The following is a 23,237-nucleotide window of genomic DNA, read 5'->3' as shown; positions in this document are numbered from 1 at the left end:
TTCGTAACATACTTTACCTTTATCTATAACTGAACAATGTCACATTCATCCATGTTCGGACATTTTATGCAGCAAGAGATAGAAGTGTTTAGCAATGTAACTGTGTTCCATATATTTTTCATTTTTAATAGCAGAGAAGTTGTTTACTTGTCAGCTTCAATATCTAGAATATTATTTTTTTTAATGCTGTTTTCTAACAGGTCCGAAACAAAGTATATAGTAGAATATTGTCGCTGCGTTCCCCAAATATTTCTGGGACCAGGTCTCCGCAGGAACTTTTCAAAGCTTCAGGTTTGATGCAGGTATAAGACATAAGCATAACATGGTCTAGAGCATTCCTCTGCTTCTTGAACGAGTCCTAGAAGGTTCTGGGCTACTGATTTAACTTTTTGCCTCACAGTGTTTAGATGGCAATTGCCAACTTCCGTGCCCTCAGTCTGGCCCTTAAACTTGCATGTGCATGCTTTTAAGATGCTTGTATTTTGTGTTTACATTTGCTCAGGTAAAGGGACACAGCCAGGCTCTGTCCGTGTGATTTTGACAATTGTTCCAATAAGAATGGAAAACGTGTAGCAGGCTTCGTTCTGATTTTAATCAATGATCTTGAATGCACATTTTGGAATTTATTTCACTGCCTGTGCAAATAATTTTCCCTGCTACTTTTTCATGAGGGAGCTTTTAACAAGACTCATGTGAAGTAAAATGGTCCTAACGGAATTAGTAATACTGGTATAAAAGGAAAACTTCAAAATGTCTGTATTACCCTAAAAATAGAAAAATTCTTAAATGTGGTACATTTATTTTTATCTCCCATCTGTTTATGCCACAATTACTGTTTTCTCTGAGGGAGTCATCTTTACAAATTACTTCTAAAATATAGGAAATGCTGTTTTTTCTTTGTTTCCCTGACAATAAAAGCTATTTTGTTGTATATTTACGTAGAGAAACTATCTTCTGTAATGAAATGTCTCCATCACGCTATATACAGATGCTGAGCGCTTCTGAAGACATTTCTGTCTGCTTTCTGTTCTAAAATATAATAGTGAAGTAAAGGCACAGCAATAATGTTAGTTCACAAATTCCTGTACCGTGAACCAGTGGGAAAACAATTTATAAATAAAATTTGACCTTGGAAATCCTAATGGATTTCTAGGTTCTGTTCCCGCTTTTCTCAGTGCCTTTTTACCTGCCTTCTTTTTGTTTCATTTTTCTGTTTTTCTTTTCCTTTTTTTCTCTGAGGCTACCAACTGTCTGCTGCCCTGTACTTAAAATAGTACTGGCATCCATCAGGGACATGATTTCAATGAAATATAGGTAGTAGAGTCACTGAATCAAAAGGAAAATCAACATTATTAGGAAAAATAAAATTTGGACTTCCGTGCCGTTCTTAGTCTTATGCCTTTCACTTGCCAGTACTATCCGCTGGCAGATAAATGCTGACAAGACTTGTAATTTGCAGCAGTGGTATCTTCGATGTAATAACGTCAGTGTATGTTTGTTTGGATTTTTTGTCCTTCAGAAGTGGGTGAATAGAGAAATATCCAACTTTGACTACCTTATTCAACTCAACACAATGGCAGGACGAACTTACAATGACCTTGCTCAGTATCCTGTGGTAATTAAAAAAATTAATTTCTAAATTTTTGTCAAAGATATGGTTTGTTTGTTTTGGTTTTTTTTGAAAGATGGATCTTTAATCTCAGTTTGGGTTTTGGCTCTGTTTTTTCAGTTCCCCTGGATTTTACAAGATTATACTTCAGAAGAACTGGACCTGAATAATCCTGCAGTCTTTAGGGATCTTTCCAAACCCATAGGGGTGGTAAATGAAAAGAACGCGAAGGCTGTGAAAGAGAGGTATGTATTTGAACACTCGCTTATATTTTTCTCTTTTCTGATTCTCCAGGCTAATAACACAATTTATAAATAAAGTGTGCTTAGTGCAATTTTTTAAAATCTGGTTCTGTAACATTACAGATACACTTGCAAAGATTGTTGGCTTGTTGGTGGTGGTGCTGCCTTCGTGTCAGTTAGCCTGTACAGCACTGAAAGGGCGAAACGTACTGTTGTAAATTTGCAGTTTTTTCTCAGATGTGGAGAGAAAAACCTGAAAGGCTATAGAAAGACTTAATTTAATGGCCTGGCAGCTTGAAGAGACATACTGTAACCCATGTCTCCTTCAAGACCAAGTATGTGAAATCATACTGATGGGTTGAGCTGCCTGTGCTAAGAGGTAGTATTGATGCTAAATCTGTTTCCCGCTCTTTTTTTCAAGCATAGATAATCTTTGAAATAAAATATAACTCGGTGACATCCAGCAACCCCACTGTATGTAGGAATGAGAAGTACTTAATATACGTAGAATCACAGAATCACTAGGTTGGAAAGGACCCACTGGATCATCGAGTCCAACCATTCCCATCAATCACTAAACCATGCCCCTCAGCACCTTGTCCACCTGTGTTTTAAATACCTCCAGGAAAGGTGACTCAACCACCTCCCTGGGCAGCCTGTTCCCGTGCCCAGTGACCCTTTCTGTGACATATTTTTTTTCCTGATGTCAAGCCTGAACCTCCCCTGGCAGAGCCTGAGGCCATTCCCTCTTGTCCTGTCCCCTGCAATCTTTACTAGTGTGGAGAGTGAGTGTGCTATCATACCCGACTGCACTTGTCGGGTGTCTTCCAAAACAAGTATTCTTCTGAAAATCAGGAACATGGTGAATTTTCATTGAATGATTAGGCTCTGTCTCTGACTGTAGTGAAATTGGGCCTCCAGTAGTATGTTTATCTGTTATTTCTCCTACTTGCCTTGTGACACTGAGGAATATATCAGCCAGATGGTGGCATAGTACTGTGAAGGGAGTTTGTTGGCAGAAAAGGAAATGGGTGTGAACATTAGAATCTTTTCTGTATCCTGACACAATCACACGCACTTTTTAATTTTTTCTTATAGATCTTGTCGGAAACTTGCACCAATTCTTTCAGTAGCAAAGATTCAGCTTAATGTTGGGGGGGGTTGCACGTAGTATAAAGTCACACGAAATCAGGCCTGCCTTGCCTTTTACGCAATTTCTCACAGCTAATAGCAAATGCCTAGGGAAGAGCATAAGAATAGGTACACAAAGGCTTCCTGTGGCGTACATTTCAATCTTTTGCTTTTGAACTTTCTAAGTCAGAATTGGAATCTTCAGGTTGAATACAACTCAATGTATTTTTCTCATATAGATTGCTGTGATTGTTTCTTTAGCATCCTTGCCTCCAATAAATATAATCCACATGTAAGTCAGCTGAAGTACTCAGTTTTATGTGTATTTTTTTTATAGATATGAGAATTTCGAGGATCCCCTTGGGATAATTGACAAATTTCACTATGGGACACATTACTCAAATGCTGCTGGTGTCATGCATTATCTCATTCGGGTAGAACCTTTCACAACACTTCATATTCAACTGCAGAGTGGCAGGTATGCTGTGAGTAAATGAGCAGGACCTTTATTTTCCTTCTTGACCCTTTTTCTGAGGGAATAATCAAAGTCTAACCTGAGTTTTCTGATGCACAGATTTGATTGTGCTGACAGGCAGTTCCACTCTATTCCTGCTACCTGGCAGGCACTCATGGACAACCCCAATGATGTCAAGGAACTTATCCCAGAGTTCTTCTACTTCCCAGAGTTCCTGGAGAATCAAAATGGTAAACTGACTGCTCAGAATGTTGTTATAGAAAACTGTTCTTGTATTCTTTAGAAAAGAACCGTTACAACCATGTGTGAATGTTGTGGAACATTCGTTATTTAAGCTTTATAGTGTGCTTGTCAAAATTACTTTAATCATCATGCTGGATTCAGACTGTTTAATGAAGACACCAGTTGTGTTAAGCAGCAGCCTAACCATTGTTTAAAATTTAGACTCTGGGCTTAAGGAGGGTTAAAAATAGAATCATAGAATAACTGGGTTGGAAGAGACCCAGCGGATCATCGAGTCCAACCATTCCTATCAAACACTAAACCATGCCCCTTAGCACCTCATCCACCCGTGCCTTAAACACCTCCAGGGAAGGTGACTCAACCACCTCCCTGGGCAGCCTGTTCCAGTGCCCAATGACCCTTTCTGTGAAAAATTTTTTCCTAATGTCCAGCCTAAATCTCCCCTGGCGGAGCTTGAGGCCATTCCCTCTTGTCCTGTCCCCTGTCACTTGGGAGAAGAGGGCAGCACCCTCCTCTCCACAACCTCCTTTCAGGTAGTTGTAGAGAGCAATGAGGTCTCCCCTCAGCCTCCTCTTCTCCAGGCTAAACAACCCCAGCTCTCTCAGCTGTTCCTCATAAGGCCTGTTGTTCAGCCCCTTCCCCAGCTTCATTGCTCTTCCGTGGACTAGCTCCAGAGCCTCAACATCCTTCTTGTGGTGAGGGGCCCAGAACTGAACACAGGATTCGAGGAGTGGTCTCACCAGTGCCGAGTACAGGGGGAGAATAACCTCCCTGGACCTGCTGGTCACGCCGTTTCTGATCCAAGCCAAGATGCCATTGGCCTTCTTGGCCACCTGGGCACACTGCTGGCTCATGTTCAGTCACTGTCAACCAACACCCCCAGGTCCCTCTCCTCCAGGCAGCTTTCTAGACAGCCTTCTCCTAGTCTGTAGCACTGCACAGGGTTGTTGTGCCCCAAGTGGAGGACCCGGCATTTGGCCTTGTTAACCCTCATGCCATTGGACTCTGCCCAGCGGTCCAGCCTGTTCAGATCCCTTTGCAGAGCCTCCCTACCCTCCAGCAGATCGACACTTCCACCCAGCTTAGTGTCATCCGCAAACTTGCTAAGGGTGCAAAGTATCACAGATGCTCATTTGGATGTTTGAAAAAGTTAGAAGTAGTTAATACTGATTAAACGGTTAGCAAAAGTTAGTACAGATTAATTAGTCTTCTTGTTACTGGGTCCGTTGAGTGATAGTGAACATTTTCATGTGTGTGAATTCTTTTATTTGTTCCAACAGTTAGTGTAGTTTCTGCCTGTTAAACACTTATCTTCCTATGCAGTGTTGTGCCACCTGGTTTTAGAGCCATGTGAGTTTTGGTACACATCAGAAGAAGGAAAAAGGGAAAAAACCTGTTTCACTCATACATAATGCTGATTGGAAAAACAGCATCCTACATTCCCATATGAGACTCCTGGACATTTCTTAATTCATATTTGTTGCATAGGGAATTGTTTCTATTAGGCAAATTAGAAATGGATCTGTATGTTTGTGCTGCTGCTGCTAATTGAGCTTGCTAGCTACAATCTACTCGAGTTCGAAGAACTGGAAATGGCCGAGTCATGCTTTCAAAAATCATCCCAGTATTTAAAGCTGTTCTAATGAAAGCTGGTGGGATTTAAAGCTTCTTGAAAGCCTTGATTCTACAGTCATTTAAACCTATGAGTAATTTCATTATGAAGTTGTTTTAGATTCAATCCTGGTAAAACAAAGCAAATGCAGATGAGATTACAGATAAGTGTAAATGATTAATGCTACTTTTAAGGTTGGGGCTTCAGCTTTGAAGTAATTTAGGTGCTTTGGACGATTCTCATCCTGTATAATTTAACATTTGAAACATGGAGAGCAGAACTTGTCCTCCTATGTCAGTGATAGCATTATTGGGGATTTACATGAAGAATTTTTCAGTATCCTTCCCTTGCATTGAGGAAAGTATGCTTTTTAGTCTTTATTAAGAAATAAAGATATTTAAAATGTTTTTGTAGTGGTTTTTGAAATTCTGTCAATTTTTCACTAGGTTTTAACTTAGGTCAGCTGCAAATATCCAAAGAGGTAGTAAATGATGTTATTCTCCCCAAATGGGCCCACTCCCCAGAAGACTTCATTTATAAACACAGGAAAGCTCTGGTAAGATAATGTTTGTACGTGTGAAATAACAATAAAGTACACCTAGGCATTGTCACTGTGACTTAACTGTAAAATGCTGGGATTACATTCAAACTAGAGGTGTGGTTGCATTTGACATTACAAGTACCATGAGAACTCTCAGTTAAATGCACTGTACGTGTCAATAAAGTGCTTAAAAAGAGAAATGAGCCTGAAGATACTTATCATTTGGGAGTTTGCTGCCCTAGGAGATAAAATGAAAAATTAAGTGGGGGCAGGTGATGAAGCTTTTCTCGCTTTTTATAGATTATTCCATATGATACTACGTTTCAGTAATCTAGATGTGCTGCTTCACTGCAAAGCTTTTTTTTTTCCTCTTACCTGGCACTTACTGCCCTTAACACATGTTGATACTCTTATGCTTCTGCCCTACATGTTGGTATAGACTAATTTGCAGTTACTCATAGTTTAGGAATTAAGTCTCATTTACGGAAAATACTAAATACAGGATGGACCTGTATGTTTCTTATTCTTACAAAAGCCTTTTTACCTTCTAGGAATCTGACTATGTTTCTGCTCATCTTCATGAGTGGATAGATTTGATTTTTGGCTACAAGCAGAGAGGGCCAGCTGCAGTGGAGGCACTCAACGTGTTCTATTATTGTACTTACGAAGGTACAAATAAATGTGTTCTTTTGTCATTGTCATCAGACTTGAGCGTTTTCAGTGTTAGAAAACACTTAATTTGTGAGCATGCCATACAATAGCATATGGTAAGGCAATAGATTAAATATAGCAGCAGCATCAAATAACCAGAATATTTGATGCTTTGTTCAGTGAACTGTGTTGTGAACTGGAAATGTTAATTAAGTTTTTTCAAGTGGGCTGTTCCAGTTGCTTGTATTTCGTTTCTTAAAGCGCTTGGAGATTTTTGTTAGTTTCTCACTTATTTGCTTAAAAGCATTTGTGGGAAGAGGTTTCTTGTGGCTTAGGACTCAAGACAAGTTGTTTAAAACCAAGAAATATTGGGGGCAACTGTTACTTTGTTAGTTCCACGGGTGAATTTTGGGTGGCTTTTATGTGCACTTTACTGCATGCATGAAGTATATGAAATTAATTTGATAAGAAGAAAACCTGAAATTCGTGCATTTACAGATACATTTAAATTTCCATGCACAGAGTGAGGTTCTGAGATCATAGTTTATATGGAGGCATTGTTTGGAGGCTTTTCTGGTGTAGAGAGTGATAATGCTACAATTCATTTCAGTTTTGCAACGTTTATTGATCATATAGGTTCTCAATAAATTGTTTGGATTATGTTCTTTTTCCTTTTTCTGCCCTTCGTCATTCTGTTTGTAATCCAGGGGCTGTGGATTTGGATGCTTTAACAGATGAGAAAGAAAGGAAAGCTTTAGAAGGGATGATAAACAATTTTGGGCAAACTCCCTGTCAACTGTTAAAGGTAATGCTTTTCATTCCCTCTCATTCAGACCTTTGTGGGTAAATCCAACTGATTACAAAAGGGCTTCTGAAAAAATGAAAGATAGTGGTGTGTAACATAATGCTTTGTAATTTTAGGCATATTAAGTCTTTGCCACAGTACAATTTTTCAAGGCCACACTGACAGACATTTAACGTACCATTTTCAAAAGAAATTAATTTACTTGAAGTAATTAGATGGTTAACAGTCTGTTTTCCCATTGATTACCAATAAGATTGTCTTATGTGACTTGAAACAAATTGATTTGTCTAATTCAATATTTCTTCAAATATTGTTTCCTAGGAGCCCCATCCACAAAGGCTTACAGCAGAAGAGGTAGTGCAAAGACTAACTAGAAGTGATACCTCTACTCTGAATATCTTCCAACACCTCACTGAACTTAAGTCATTCTTCATAGAGGTAAATGTGTGAAATTATTTAAAATCTAATCTGAAACTTCTGGTGTACTTGAAACAAAATGTCATGACCTAGATGAAAATAAACTTGCTTCCTATTCAAAGAGAATATTTTGAAATGCAATGTGTGTAAAATGAGCTCTGTCTTTTCAGTTAACTTCATAAAGGTTGAATCCCATAAATTTCTGTCTGCTGGCTGCTTGCCTGGGTCTTGTTTAAGTTAGCCACCGCACCAAGAAAGCTCAGAACATCAGTGGTGGTATCAGAGGACTCAAAAAACTTGATAGCTGAACTCACTTATTCAGGACAGAGATATGGTTCTGTTCCTGGTGTTTCTGACAAAGCCTGTCTGTGTGAACTGAAAATGTGTGTGCTGATGCCTTAGAGTACTGTACAAGTCTGACAGTGATTCTGGAGATTTTGGATTTCACTCTGTACAGGTCCTAGATTTGTCCTGTAGGTCTTGGATATAACCAGACCAAAACTATGTTTGTTCTTTCAGGGAATCAGTGATGGCGTGCCCATTGTCAAAGCTGTTGTCCCCAGGAATCAGTCACGTTCCTTTATTTCTCAGGGAAGTCCGGAGATCTTGGTGAGTTGCATGATTCAATGCTATTCTTAGACTGCAGACAGTCAAGTAGGTGTATTTTTTTTTCATACAGCTTGTAGAGAAACATGTCTTAACTGTTCCTGTTCAAATGTGTTCTTTAACCTGTCATTAAAGTCAGCTGTAAGTTAAATATTTGTCTCCTGAAGAGAAGCTAGGCTGATGTGTTTAATGGCGTTTAAAAGCTATGAGACATGAGGAGAAGTTGTAGTGAGGTGTGTTGTAGGTTGCCCACTTCATCCACTTCTGTGGTAGCAATCAATTTCCTAATGCAATGCAGCCCAGCTTTGGCTGATCAAAGATTAATTTAATGGTATCATTATGTTTATTATTCTTTACCAGTGTTCTTATTTTGTAAATCAGACCTACTGTCCTGGATTAGCGTGGTATATGCTTATGTTATTTGGAATTCAGACATGTCTAAAATTCTCATAGTGTGTTTTCTAAGTATCTGATGAAGATAACCTTGAATATTTAGGTTCTTTTCTTTCTCTGAAATAGAACTGTAATACGATTTCTTTTAAAAACTTCCTGTGTTAATATGTTAACTATTGTGTGCCATTTAAAAGAAAAGAATTAGCTTAAATTAAATGATTGAATTGTAATGAGATGTTTGAGAGAGGTTGGTTTGCTGGGTTTTTTTGTCATGCCCCCCCACGCCCTTCAACTTCTGTGACCAATAAACCTTTCTAACTTGAAAATAGGTATTGCATGAGGCTTTATTTATCTGAGCTGGCTCTTGCTTTTCCGCATTTGTGCGTGGAGGGGTGTATGTGTGTGCTTTTTTTTGTGGTAAATTCTCAAGAAGCCTGTGCTGGATTTTATGCAAGCTCCCTTACCACCAAAGGCGAGTGGAATATATGGCTCTAGATTTCACTGATTTTTCTGTCAAACTCTCTTAGGTAACAGCAAGTCTGAACTGCATTGTTGGAACTCATGGTTGGCTGCCTTACGATAAAAATATCTCCAACTATTTTACATTCATCAAAGATACCACAGTGACAAATCCCAAGTAAGCAAATTACAGAGAAGTGCAGATGAATTCATCAATAGTAATAAAATACAGTAATTGTTCAGCAGTCAGTAGATTGGACTGATTTCATTGGCTGAGTTTTCACCGAAGAATGAACATCTTCTAATGTTCAGTAATATTACCTCTAATCTGTAATACTGGTATAGTAAAGAGTTACATAAGTGGCATTTTGAGGCTCTTAGATCTTAGAGCTACTTCTATCTTCTTTTCTAATTATTGATTGTAAAAACTCATCTTGGAATCTGAGATGGGAGGACATATACTCTTACACTATAATGCAGGTTCAATGGTGGGTTTGCGTCTTTGGTTTTTAGAAATTTCTTTTTTTCTTGAATGTTACAGTACTTAGTAGGGGCAGGAGTTATCCATACAGAATCAAATTGCGTAGAAGAGTGAAAAGATCTAATGTGGAATCTTGCTTCCAGTTGCTGATGGCAGTGAGCATTTTACTATGGATGCCAGGGGCCAGAATTTCACCTGTTTTTTACTTTAGAAATAGCTTCTTCTGTAAATGAAATGTGTTATTAATTTTTAAGGACATAGGAAGTGCAAAATACATTGATTTTATCTAAAGTTGCTCTTAACTGCTCATCATTTGCTTACAGAACACAACGCAACATGAGTGGTCCTTTTGCACCAGGGCTGGAGATCACCTCTAAGTTGTTTGCTGTATCCCATGATGCAAAACTGCTCTTTAGTGGAGGACACTGGGACAATAGTATCAGAGTGACATCCCTTACAAAAGGCAAGCTGATTGGACAACACATCAGGCACATGGGTTAGTAAATCTTTCTTTTGTGAAATAGAAAGGTTTATGTATTGTACCTTGATGTTTGGCTGTTCGGGAAAGAATTATAGCCAGTGCACCTGGGCAGACAAACCGAGCAGTTATTAAGGAATGGTTGTGTAAGAACAGAAGAATACTTGAGCCGTGTTTATAAACATGTACTTGAGCGTGAGGTTTTCATCATTGTGGTGGTGGTTTAATGTAACTTCAAAATAAGGCTTAACATCTGTATTTAGGTGGCAAAGCTGATTCAGTCAGGTTGGTACAGTGGGCTGTAGAGTGACTTCATTGTTTGATTCAGTCTTATCAGTCCTTATCACATTGCAGCAAATGTGGGTACGTTGCTCGCATAGTGTATGCATATTGTCAATTTGTGGGAAATTATTGTTAAATATCTATGTGATAACTCCCTGGTTTCTTTCCGTTATCTAGATATCGTGACTTGCTTGGCAATAGACTACTGTGGAATTCATTTAATTTCAGGCTCCAGAGATACTACCTGTATGATATGGCAAATAGTTCAGCAGGTAGGTTATTTAGCCGTATTCTGAGAGGCGGTCTCTGAATGTTTTTCTTATCCTTCTCTGTTTTGCTGTGTTGGTTTATTAATTGTCTGTCATTCAGGTTTGCAGGAAAAGTAGTCAAATAAAATTGATCAGCTTAGTAATTTTATTACTCCCATTATATTCTGTGTTTGAAATATTTGCTATACACATTTACTCCATAGATGAAGTACAGTATTTTAGAAGCACTTTTAAAGGTTTCATAGATTATTTTCAGGGTGAGCAAATATTAACCCCTGTTGCACAGATGGAAGAACGGAAGGGAGACATTGCTTGAGACTAGCAGAATTGGTTAGAACAATGCCTGTAGTGAGAACTTTTACATTTTTAGGCTGCTATTCACTCTGCTAGTTGCATTTTAGCATTATTTCCTCTGACCGACTACATTAGGAGTTAGCAAAGACAACACTAGTCTGTTACCTGGACTTACGCTGGTGTATTAGAATTCTTTATATTGGTCTTGTGCTTTCACATGATCCAAGTGGTTGTGTAATGCATGTCTGTACTTACCCTCAAATTTCTATCAAAGAAACAAGAACATAGAGTCAAATTTTCTGTTGCAGAACTGAGAATAGAGTCTCCTCTGCAGAACTATTTGCTGTACCTTTTCTTTAAGCCCAGGTCTTGCCTTAGAACAGGTTTGGGAATAGGTCTGTATATGCTGACAGTAAAATCCCTAGAACAAAAGTACTAATTAGTTTTGACACCCTGGAAAATGACTATTTTAAATAAGCATTATTGCAAGATGTCCTTTGCATATACTGGTACTTACAGAGGATTTTTTCCTTTAGCAAACGGAACATTGTTGCTGTGTTTTTAAGCAAAATAGCTTTCAGCCTATTCAGGCTTTGCTGTGAAGATAGTGCTTAATTCTAAGTTGAAGTGTAAGAACTGAACAAGCTCAGATACACAGGTGAAGAAAAAAAAGTGGATGGATCAGTAGGCAAAGAACTCCTGTTAGGGCTTCTCATTGTGATCATTGCACACCTGCAGGAATGGAAACAAGTCAACTAAGTAACTGTCTTTCACATCCATGTAGTAACTGTATATTCATTCATTCTTGTGATTCCAGTACATAGGGCTGCTGTCATAAAAGGCAGTAAGTTTGGATTGGAATGGGCGAGTCATGCCTTTGGGTTTGGCCCATGTCAAGTAAAAATCTCTCAACTGATACTGAAGATACCAGAAATTTTTTTTTTGTTTGTCCTTCAGCTGCAAGAGAATGTGTCATTGCACTTTTTGTTACTCTCAGGGAGGAGTGCCTGTAGGCCTGTCACCTAAGCCGTTACAGATCCTTTATGGGCATACTGATGAAGTTTCGAGTGTTGGCATCAGCACTGAACTGGATATGGCAGTGTCAGGATCCAGGGTAAGCATCTGCATCCATGTTCTCTTCTTTGTCTCTCCTCTACTCAAACCACAGTGCACATTTGAATTTGAATAAGAATAATACAAAAAACATGACTAAGGATACTTTTTCTTCTGTCTGGTGGATAAAGAAGGTATGTGCAAGCTCTCTTGCTGCCTCCTAAAATCAGGCTGTCTCAAACTGCTCTGCACAGCATAGGCCTCAGCTACCATGTTGTGTAATTTTGCACAGTTGAACTGTAACTTGTGTGGACCTTGGGGATGTTAAGTTTCTCACAGAAACAGTTTCTTCTCTGTTTCCTTAACTTTGAAAGTTCTGTGCTGCTTACTCGTGCTGTGCCTTACTGTACTTGCACTCGCAGGCTGCTGACGTTTGACTCTGTGCTGCACGTGTCTGCTTACGTGGCATCAAATGGCTGATTTGTTGCCCATCCTTCCCCTCTTGCCCTGTTTGAATTTGGTTTTTCATATGTCTGAAGTACCTGGCCTTGAGGGGAAGGCTTCTTTGCACAGAGTTCCTAATGCTGAAGAGTCTTGACTTCCAGTTAAGGACCTAAGTGCTTTCAAAATATTCCCTCTGTATTTGAATACTCTTTCTGTGTGTTGCACTAACTTACCTGCTGAGTAACAACTCACCTAAATTTGATCGCTGCAGGATGGGACGGTTATTGTCCGCACTATTCGGAAAGGTCAGTACGTGAGGACTTTGCGACCACCTTCTGAGAGTTCTCTCCTGCTGACTGTTCCCAATCTGGCTGTGTCCTGGGAAGGCCATATAGTTGTCCACACCAGCATAGAAGGGAAAACTACTCTTAAGGTACTTGGGTTCATGGAATACCTCTGTTTCATTCACTGAAGACTTCAATCATAAATTTACCTAACTTTATCCTTATTTCCTAAAGTAATGAGTTTTTTTGAGTAAATATTTCCTTATTTTTTTTTGTTTTGCTAGCCAATTTGCGTGAAATTTGTTTAAAAGATAAATCAAGGGCATACTGTGCTCTCCAAGTTTCATGAAAATATTTAAAAACCTGCAAGGAAGTTACCAAATCATGCACTTCATGTTCTTCCTGGGAGAGCTGCTTTGAAAAGGAAAGCTAGGGGAAACAAGTTCTGCTCTGCACAGAAATAGGCTTATGAGGGGAGAGCAGTAAGTTCTGGGTGCAAAATGCCCAGTGACTACACTGATGTTTCATAGTTTAGTATTGGAGAGACAGCTACAAAAGGGTCACAGTGCTGCTTATTCTGTCTGTTGAGTAGCTGTGCAGTTCCTTTAATAAGGGTCGAGCGGTTACAAACAATGGGAATTTCTGCAAAGACAAATTTATCAGGTGTAGGCATGCTACCTGCATTGGGGAGATGGGGAGAGAAGAGACCAAGGTAATTATCAGACTGGAAGAACTTGAGATGACTGTGTTAGTTATGTCTTTAATCCATTGAGAATTTATTGCCTTGCCCGGAAAAGGCTTCTAGATCTAGTTCTGTGGAAATACACCTATTTCCTTCTGGTTTTTAGTTTGGGGTATTGGGGAGGGAGGGTGCAGCAGGGCTGAAGAGTACTCTCCTTCTTCCTTGACAAAAGCTGCTATAAAGCAGGGACCTGAATAATAAATCCATGGATGTTTCCAGGAAATTTGGAATTGATTAGATGGATAGATAAGACCTTGCCATATTACATCAAAAGGCAATGAGGAATAGCTTCAAAAAATTTCTGTACAGGACCTCATATACATACAGATTGCATATATGCTTGGTACTCCTCTGTCATTCAACAAGGAAACAGTTGTCAGTAGTATCATCCATGGGTTATTGCCCAAGTTGGCTCCTGCTAGTGAGCTAAAGATACAAATAATACGTTCTTAATCTAGTCAGTCCTTTATGACTGATTTATTTTTGATCTCTTCAGGATAAGAATGCATTACACCTTTATTCTGTCAATGGAAAATACCTGGGTTCTGAGACTCTGAAGGAGGAAGTGTCAGATATGTGTGTGACTGGCGAGTTTATCGTGATGGGCAGCTTACAGGGATTTCTTTCCATACGGGATCTCTACAGGTAATGTATCACCATCACTAGTTTATCTTTGAGATATAAATATAAAGGCTTATTGAGGAAATGGCTATGTAATTGCCTAGTGCTTGTGGGTAGTAGCCCCTGCTTTTTTCTGTATTCCTGAAAAAACTCCTTTGGGGGAGAATTAAGATAGGAAGAAATAGAAAAATAGAGGTTGTACCAGACCCTTTTATTCCTAGGCATTTATCCCATTTGTACACCTAGAACTGACAATTTAGGAAGAGCTGTGTCTAATGTGTTCAGGCTGCGATTGTGCCTATGTCTGATTGGTCACTGGCAGCTTGGCCAGTGCAGGATCAAGTTGTGCACTGAGTTTTAAACTCCACTTACTGCTCTGCTCGATAGAGCTCCATTGCTCCTCAGAATAGGAATGATACTTGTCACTTAGGCAGCTGTGGGACTAATGTTACTGTTCTTCAGTGAAAAATGTCTTAATTTACTGACTTACCCATACTTTTTCTTGTTATTGGAGCTCTATTCTGGGTTATGATTAGATTATTTCTTAGGAGCTTATAATAATTGAAATTGCAAGCTGGATCCCTGAGAAACTGTTCTGTAGACATCCTGTGGACAGGAGTTTCAGCTGCAGTAGCTGCAATGTGACTTTTTCTGTGCTTTCTTTGTGGTTTTTTGTTCATTTCAGCTTAAGTCTGAGCATCTCCCCCTTAGCCATGCGACTGCCGATTCATTGCATTTCTGTCACCAAAGAGTATAGCCACATCCTTGTTGGCTTGGAGGACGGCAAGTTGATCGTCGTTGGTGTTGGCAAACCAGCAGAGGTAAAACCCACCATCAAGAACTTTTTCTACCGAACAGTGGGAAGTTCACTTATTTCTGCTCTCCAGTTGAGCAAGAGGTCTCCTCTGTGGCAGGGTAAACTTAAGAGCAAGTTTCAGTTTTCGGTGGGAAAGAAATAACTTCTAAGACTGCTCTACTGAAATTTCTCATTAAGAATCAAAGGTATATAGGGATCACAGATGGAAAGCTCAGCTGGACTAACTTCCAGACTTTCACTCACATCTGAAAGAGCAAAGTCATAGTAGCTAACCTTTTCTCAACTTGGCAGTGTTGTCAGCCACTTCTTGATGAAATAACTTCCAGGAAGAAAATTGGAAATGAAAAGAGAGCAAGCTACATACTTTATTTTTTATGGTTTCTCTCAGATATCTTTTAATATGCATTGACTGACACTGGAAGGGGGGAATTATTACTTCTTTCTGTTTAGAGTCTCTAATTGCAGTGCACAAAGAATCTCTTGTGTAGGTTCCCAGTATGCTCTGTGCTCCATATGTTCAATATAAACTTGCTGGTACTGCATATGCAATATCAAATACAGAGCATCCATCTGTCAAATAGCTAAGCCCAGCTTTTCTTGTGCAAAACATATTTTTTGCTTTAGGTGCTTATTGTCATCACTTTTCAAAGTACTTGAGGTAGCTTGAACTTGCTTCTCTTTATAAACCAATCTCCATTGTGCTGCAGTGTATTTATTTGAAAATGTAATTATCACTTTTGCATGACCTTTAGTACGTGCCAGAAAATTGTCTTAATTTTATATTTTAATTGTGAAAACAGAGTGACTTTGTTTGCCAGTATTTTAAAATATTTTAGCTAGGAGATATGTTATTTAACATTTGAAACACACTTCATGCAATGGTAGTCTGATTTTGCTTGCAGAGCATGGGTAGGGGAGATTTCCACTGACTTCCAGTTGGACAGCTATTTTTCTCCTGTAGAACTGACAAAGAGCTACTTATGATGTGGTTAAACATATGTTTGCAACCGCAGTTTTAAAGTCAGTGTAATTTCTAGCTTTATATCCACAGAAAAGGTCTTTCATAGCCTGAAATTTATGTATCTCCATAAACTGAAGGCTTTTTGTTTGCCTTTTTTTCAGTTCTTAATCACATCTATTTTTCTAGTGGTGGAGGAGGTGTTGTTCCAAAGACTGGATTCCTTTTGTTCACGTAGAGGCTTTCCAATGACTTTTTTCCAGGATTTTCTGTTTATAGTTCTGATGACCAGCATAGTCCCAGATTTTCTAGTTTTCTATAATGGCATCAATCAATCTGTTTGAAAAGTGTGGGTATATGGGATATTTATTTATTGATGGGTTTATGTGTAGTTTGAAAGGAATATATTAATTACTAGAATTTTATCCTTATACAAAAGACAGTGTTGTTGTTCTGGCTTTTGGTGGCGATACTGATCCTTAGTATGAAGGGAAAGACCGACCTTCTGGTGTAAAAAGTGAAATGCTGCTTGATATTAAGATTGGCTTTTACTGTTTCTGTATTGACAGTCTCCAGTATGAAGTGAAATATAATACATGTTTTGTATTTTTAACAATTACTTAGCTGCTTGAGATGTTGCAGAAGTCTGGGGGTCTTGTCAGCTTGTTACCTGTTAGTGTTAATCCCCATCAGCACTGTGCCTTCTCTAGAACACTGCTGCTGCGATGATCTAGGTCTTAAGCACGCTTGATTCATAGTACTAACTGCTGGGAACTGCTCTCCAACTGTGCTGTTAAGGCATGTGTCTTATTTATTAAACTGCAAGGGATTTCTTAAACTAATCAGCTGCCAGGTGGTCACGTCTGGCCAATCATAAGCCTTGTACTTAGAGTGAATTAAAAGACTTTCTTACAAATTGTTGTCAGAATGCAGATCTACCAGATGCTGGATTTAATATGGCCTCTGGTTGCTTGTTATCTGTCTTCACTTATGGAATATTCAATAGCATTATTTCTGGTTTAAATTCTACACTGAGCATGTCACTCAGGGTCTTTGGAAGGCTGTGTAAATTTGATACTGGGAGCCAACCTCTCTTTTTCCTTCATTCTGCCATCATTACCCTGCGATTTGACTATCTTTTCCTTTTTACTTCTAGCAATTTCTGTTTGAAGTCTCTAAAATAAAATGTTCTTTCTTCTAATTTCATTGGTTTTTTGCTTGACATTCACCTCTTTTCCTTCCTATCAAAATAGCGACCTAAACACTGTTTCAAAGCCGTTTGAAATAGGTGGAGCATTAAGTATGCATTACTTGGTAATATCTTTGTAACTGTTTGAAATCAGAGAAGACTGATTAGTGTTTTGTCTGTTGGTTTTTTGTCAGTCCCAAAAATCATCCCTAAGCGTAACTTTTGGTTTGTTTTCAAATAATTTTTGTTGGTATAATTTTGTTTACGTGGTACATTGTAATGTCTGCATTTCACCAGAATCAGTGTCTGAATTCCTTTTTAATTTATCCACCTTATCCCTTCCCCCTCCTTTTGTTTCTCTGCATTACTTTTAAACAGATGCGCTCAGGTCAGCTTTCCCGAAAGCTGTGGGGATCAAGCAAACGGCTCAGCCAGATTTCATCAGGAGAGACTGAATATAACACTCAAGATTCCAAGTGATTGCTGCTTCTACCTTCTCTCATCGATTCAAGAAACATGTTTAATCTTTTGGTCACTTTAAGTGTATATCTCAGCTTTCAGGGGCTTGGTCCTTAAGTCTGTTGAAGATGAACCTATGGTAGAGGTATAGTAATAAGCATATGTACTCATGCAAGTTAGCTTGCTTGCGTATTTTTCCTGGACTGTTGACTTGGTCCCAGCAGAATCCCTTTCTAAATAGCTGCTAAAACTGTGTGGCATAAAAAAAAGGCAAAAAAACCCCAAACAAACCCAAACCTCCAAACCTGAACTTGCTCATTGAAATTTAAGATAAGTACTGTATTTGATTTAAAGCTGAATAGGGCCAGATGCTCCTTGATCACAAAGCAGACACTTGGTTTTGCTTTGACAGCATTGTAATTCCCCAGCAGTAAATTAGAATTCCGGCAGTTGAAGCGGTTAGATTCAAAATTCGGATAAGTCACAGTTATGACTTTTTCAATATGTTTTTTAGCCCAATGAACAATTTATTGCAATTTGTTCCTGTAAATGGCTATTGCTATCTTCTTTTATGTAGTTCCAGTTTTAGGCTGTTCTGCAAGGAACATCTGTGTTGCACTACTTGATTATCAGAAATTGTTTAGAGTACAGACATGAATAACTTCAAAGGAATTGAAGGTGGTGAAGGAGCTGAAGGAGGTAGGATATACTTGCTGCTGAAAATTATTTATACTGCTAAGTAGATTAAGGCATACACCAAAAACAATCCCATAATATATTTAATATCTTGAACACAGAAGAAGAATCAGTATTTATATTCGTTGAAGATCAGTCTGCTTCATCATTAAGGCAAATCCTGGAAACAAAAGATAAATTTCCACTGTGAAAAAAACACTTAAACAACGTTGCAGCACAATTTAGTTTAATATCACCTGTTTGATTCTTGGCTTGGTGTTCGCCTTACCAGTTGTCAGCCATATTTTTTTTTCCTGTAAAAACAAGCAGGGAAGCAGATAATGTGTCCACTTTTAAGGTATATTTAGGACCTGGAAAAAAAATACTAGATCCTCACCTGCGCTATATCCAACAAAATAGTTATGGATTGTATGCTGTATTTTAGGGAAGCCCTTAGTGATATTTTTTTTTTGTTTAGTAGTATGGGATGATAGAAGGTTGTGTGTTTTCCTCTCATTCTGACATTATTGTAATGTTAATGATTTAAATTATAAACCCCATACTATTAGAAAAGCCTGATGCTGAGGGGAAAAAATACGAGTTTTTGGATCAGTGTGCAAAGGTATGTGTGCATGTGTATATATGTATGTGTGTTTGTATATATATATATCTATGTATATACGTGTATGTATGACTGTTCAAAGGAGAAATTGTCATGGGGTAAGGGGAGTATAGATGTCAGGCAGGGCTATAAGTGATTGTTAACTAGTATGTTCCCTTTCGGCTACCCCTTTCTTCCCTCTATCATTGCTTTTCTTCTTATTTTTATTTATTTATGAAAACGAATATGTGTTTTATGTCCTATAAATATTATCATATATTCCCTGTGGCTGGGGAGCACTTGAACTACCTGAGGAACTCCATAACGTATAATCTCATTTCATTAACTTTTAGCACAATATTTATTAACTGTGGAATAGTAGTACCTCCTGTGCCCCGCAAAGGATAATCTTTACATCTAAAACTGCTTTCCCCTCCTCAGTTTCCTTACTGGGGGGGGGGGATGGACACGCGTACATCTTTATGTCTGGTTACTGTGCTGTATTAAAAAAACTGTGTTGCTTTTTCTGAACTTTTGTAAACAAAATAATAAATCAGACTATTGAACAATAGGGTCACTGTGACAGACAGGATCATCTAGAAAGTCAGGGAAAATAATTTTTATTTCCTTGAGTCACTTGCCATGAGAGCATTAAGTTTCCAAAAGTAGAGCAATGTGGGTTTTTTTCAGACTCTGTGTATGAAAAAAATCCCGTATTTACAAATAAGCTATGGAGAAGTGAAAAATACTATTTTTTTATCAATTATCTATCCAGTAAGGATACTCTGGAAGTATAAAGTGTGTATATGAGAATATGAAGTATGTTTGTCCATTATGATTTAGTGAAGAAAGGATTTCAGGGGAGCTCTTCAAGAGTAGCGTAGAAGAATTTCAGCTCAGAAAGTAAGATTTATCTGTGTTACAGGAAGTTGAAAAAAAATCACTTGGGGCATTGAGTTGATGGTTTTAAAAAGTATACATATGTGTTCTATTTAAATGAATACATGAAGGTAAGTGTTTACTTGTAGGATAAGGGGGCAGGGAGTTATGATGGTTTGGGCTAGCAGAATCAAGCAGAAAAATTGAAGAGTTAGATCTTCTGTAGTGATGGATGATAACATAAGGGGGTTTTGTTACTTACAAAGAGAGGTTCACATAAGGGTTTGAAAATGTCCTACTGTGGGTTGCGTATGTGTATACAACAGCGGAATTTGTGTGTTTAATAGTGTAGTATTAGGGAATACTGCATACATTGTGCCAGTTTAAGTAAAATATAATGTAGTTGCAGTAATGGCAGATGAAAGAGTTCATGGTGAAGAGCTTTGATCTTGGAATACCATCGTTTCCATGCATCATAAGCATTAGGTAATCTTAACAAATATCTAGGAAAGGTTTGAATGCAGATGGTTCTTGGGCTGTCAGACTCGAGGCTTGTGCTCTGCATAAAGCAGCAGCAGCAGAATGAGGAAGGGGCCAGATGAGTTCCGAGCTGCTTCACGCTCTATGCAGAATAGCAACATCCATTGCCTTTTGATCTTCCATCTGGATCTTGAAGATAGGAGGTATCCACCATCACCTGCTTAGTGTTCTTGCCAGAGGCCCTCTGGAAAGATCCCCATAAGTTTTAAGGTCTGCCATTTTCTAAAACCAGCTTTAAATAAAAGATGCAGGTGGTTACCTGGTATGTTGTTTCTTTTGGTTTTTCACTTCTTTGTAAAAAATAATTTTCTTATCAGCTGTTTGTGTTGGTCAAATTGCTGTCTGTTACGCACTGTAAATTAGTGAACTGGCTTTCGTAATTCTTGATTCTTCTCAGAAGCTGAGGATCACATTTAGTTTTCCTCATAGAATTGGTGAAATAAGATTCTTCTTTATTTTTGAACCACTATTTATTTAAGCATAAAAAGTAAAGCTGTGAGATGAGACTATTCTTGTTAGGAATTCAGAATTAAGAAGGCTTAAGTGGTGGTTGTTTTGTTACACTACATTTGTCAAGATCTTGATGATATCTTCTTACATTTAATTTTTGGAACAACCCTAGTGATACTTATCAAAGTTTAAGATAGGCTTGTATCTTAAACTGAGTAATTAAGTAGGAATGTAAATATGCGTATCTAAAAGAAACTGAAAACTGACTTTCTTTTCATATCTTTATATAATGAGATCAAGTGGTTAGCGGCATTGAGTTTCCCAGTACTAGCATTATTGAGCTAGTATTCCCTAGCAGTTTTGAACTTGTGTACCAAAGAATATTTAGAAGACATCTCTCCTTTAAGTTAAAAGTTTGTTAAATTTCTGTTCATCAATGTACCTAGAATTCTTGATAGTATTTTTGGTTGTCTTTTTATCAACAGTGAAGAATCTCATTTAGTCTGTGCAGGTTTTGTGCTACACGTGTTCAGAAAGTGACAAGCTTGCTATTCAAATTGGTTTATCTTATGCAAATTATTCTATTTCAGTATGCTTGTTATCTAATACTTGTAGGATATCTAGAAACCATGTCTTCTATCATCCACTACTTTACCAACACAAGCACAAAAAAATAATTCCAATCTTAAACCAACTGCAGTTTTCCCGATGGTTGATAGACATTGTGAAGATCAGGTTTTAGGAAGCCCATTTGATTTAAAAAGAAAAAAAAACAAGCAATAACATATTACAATTGTTGTGCTAATCTGGAACGCTGTAAACAAGCTTTTCTCCCCAGTATGCCTTAGATCATGAACATTATCACAAAACAAGTTGATCAAAATCTTTGCAGGCTTTAAAGTCTACTGAATTGGCTTCTTTACAAGGATCCTCTTTAAAGTTGTATTTCTGTGTCCTTTAAATGAAGTGCAAAGAACTAAATTTCTGCACTTTAAAAATTGTGTATGGGTCTGGTACAGTCTTACATCAGTCTGCTTTAAGGTAGTCCTACAGGAATTTTTTATTTGTAATGCATGATGATTAAGTAGGTCTTTTAACTCTTGTCTTAGTCAATGGGAGCTCTATACCTTACTTCCCTAGACAAGTCTCCCTCCTCCCTGTTTCCTCTGCAAGTCTTTCCCAATTTCAGTTAACAAAATAATTAGAAAATACACGTACAGCAACCAAATGCTTCACAAAACTTACTGTCTATGTGTATTTAGTTGAAAATGTGTATCTATGTACAGATTATAGTATGGTAGGGAGGTTTAGACCCAGGGAGGGGAGTAGAGGAGGTGTCAGCCTCTCTCTGCTCCTGCACTGAGAGTCTGTATAGATACTTGCTCTGTATTGTCACCTGAAGGTACTCCTCCCTTCGAGGTGCTGTGAATATAGTTTTTATCTTTCAAAGACTTGAAAAAAAAATAAAAGCACAAAAAAAATACATATCCTAATGTGAACCTAAGGCCTGACCTAATAAATAGTGTTAAGTGAAAGCATTACATAGGGTTATATTTAATGGGGTTGAAATTCAGGCACATGCTTCAGTGTTTTCTGGAAAGGGTGTTTTCATGAGTTTTGGTTTAAAAGATACTTTGTTTTCAGCTATAAATGTGGCTCTGGCTAGTAGTCTTCTTTTGGGGAAGGTAGTAGTTTTTGTGCAATCAGACACACGTGGGTTCATTGTATACCAACTTTAGACTTATCTGAAGTGTTTAGAATGTCTTTATTTCCATTCCAAGGAGCCAAATTCACCTTATTATTCCTAATTGCCCTTGTTAGCACATACTTTTAAAGGAAGCGAGGATTTTCTGAAAAGCTACTGCAGTTAAAAAGAAAAAAGGGAAAATACTGTTGTCCCTTTCTTCACTGTTATAGTCATTGGATGCCTGAATGCAGAACTGCCTCTGAGTGGCAGCACAGCAAACCTGCACAGTTTGAGTAGAGTGTGCTGTTCATCTTCCTGCAGTCTTGAACCCCCTGTACATGAGGAGCTGCTTGTATTGTTTAATCCAAGGTACCCTTTGTTCAGTTTTAATTCATCTCTTTGAGCATATGTGGAAGGAAGAAAACTGGTCTTTTCTTTTAGTCGCCATTTACCCAAATGGCCCAGGTAAAATAGGTGTTTCACTTGTTGTCTTCAGGAGAGTTTCCCTGGTTGGGTATTCTTTTTATTTTCATCTACTGGACTTGTGAAATTTGGCACGTATTTCCAGAGCTTAGATCTGTGATTACTCTCAGCACAGACACAATCTCATAATACATCTTCTATCCTGGAAGCACAGTTGTCGGTATAGGTTAAGGTTTAAAGCTGCTAAGGTGGTTTGAGATTGAAATATTAAATGCCCAGCCATACATATCATAGATTTAACTGAACTCAGAGGCCACTGGTTTATTTAGCTTCCTGTCTAGTCAGTATTTTCCTCTTAAGGGAGCCATATTTTTTGCCTTGAAGTAACTTTTTAAAATAAACTTAGTCTTGCACCTGACCATACCGC

General features: G+C 38.2%; 1 protein-coding gene across 5 annotated transcripts in view; it reads left to right on the top strand.

Moving 5' to 3' along the window:
• NBEAL1 (neurobeachin like 1) overlaps positions 1-21,476 on the top strand; it is an 85,349-nt gene extending 63,873 nt beyond the window's left edge. For 2 of the 5 annotated variants that reach the window (XM_069860962.1, XM_069860961.1), the window contains 18 exons: positions 201-302; positions 1,520-1,615; positions 1,730-1,854; positions 3,320-3,460; positions 3,557-3,687; positions 5,759-5,868; positions 6,405-6,522; positions 7,212-7,309; positions 7,631-7,747; positions 8,246-8,335; positions 9,253-9,362; positions 9,989-10,161; positions 10,603-10,697; positions 11,986-12,102; positions 12,757-12,918; positions 14,008-14,156; positions 14,818-14,953; positions 17,475-21,476. In XM_069860962.1, the coding sequence (XP_069717063.1) occupies positions 201-302; positions 1,520-1,615; positions 1,730-1,854; positions 3,320-3,460; positions 3,557-3,687; positions 5,759-5,868; positions 6,405-6,522; positions 7,212-7,309; positions 7,631-7,747; positions 8,246-8,335; positions 9,253-9,362; positions 9,989-10,161; positions 10,603-10,697; positions 11,986-12,102; positions 12,757-12,918; positions 14,008-14,156; positions 14,818-14,953; positions 17,475-17,576 (2,172 nt within the window). In that variant the 3' untranslated portion in view covers positions 17,577-21,476. Of the gene's footprint in view, positions 1-200; positions 303-1,519; positions 1,616-1,729; positions 1,855-3,319; positions 3,461-3,556; positions 3,688-5,758; positions 5,869-6,404; positions 6,523-7,211; positions 7,310-7,630; positions 7,748-8,245; positions 8,336-9,252; positions 9,363-9,988; positions 10,162-10,602; positions 10,698-11,945; positions 12,103-12,756; positions 12,919-14,007; positions 14,157-14,817; positions 15,967-17,474 lie in introns of those variants that run through there. The other 3 variants (XM_069860959.1, XM_069860960.1, XR_011337731.1) reach the window with 2 other exon arrangements.
• Positions 21,477-23,237: the final 1,761 nt, after the last annotated feature.

The sequence above is a fragment of the Phaenicophaeus curvirostris genome, chromosome 7 (genome assembly GCF_032191515.1).
Source record: "Phaenicophaeus curvirostris isolate KB17595 chromosome 7, BPBGC_Pcur_1.0, whole genome shotgun sequence".
NCBI lineage: Eukaryota > Metazoa > Chordata > Aves > Cuculiformes > Cuculidae > Phaenicophaeus > Phaenicophaeus curvirostris.
Note: the sequence above shows the minus strand (reverse complement) of the source record. Positions and strands in the feature narration are given on the sequence as shown.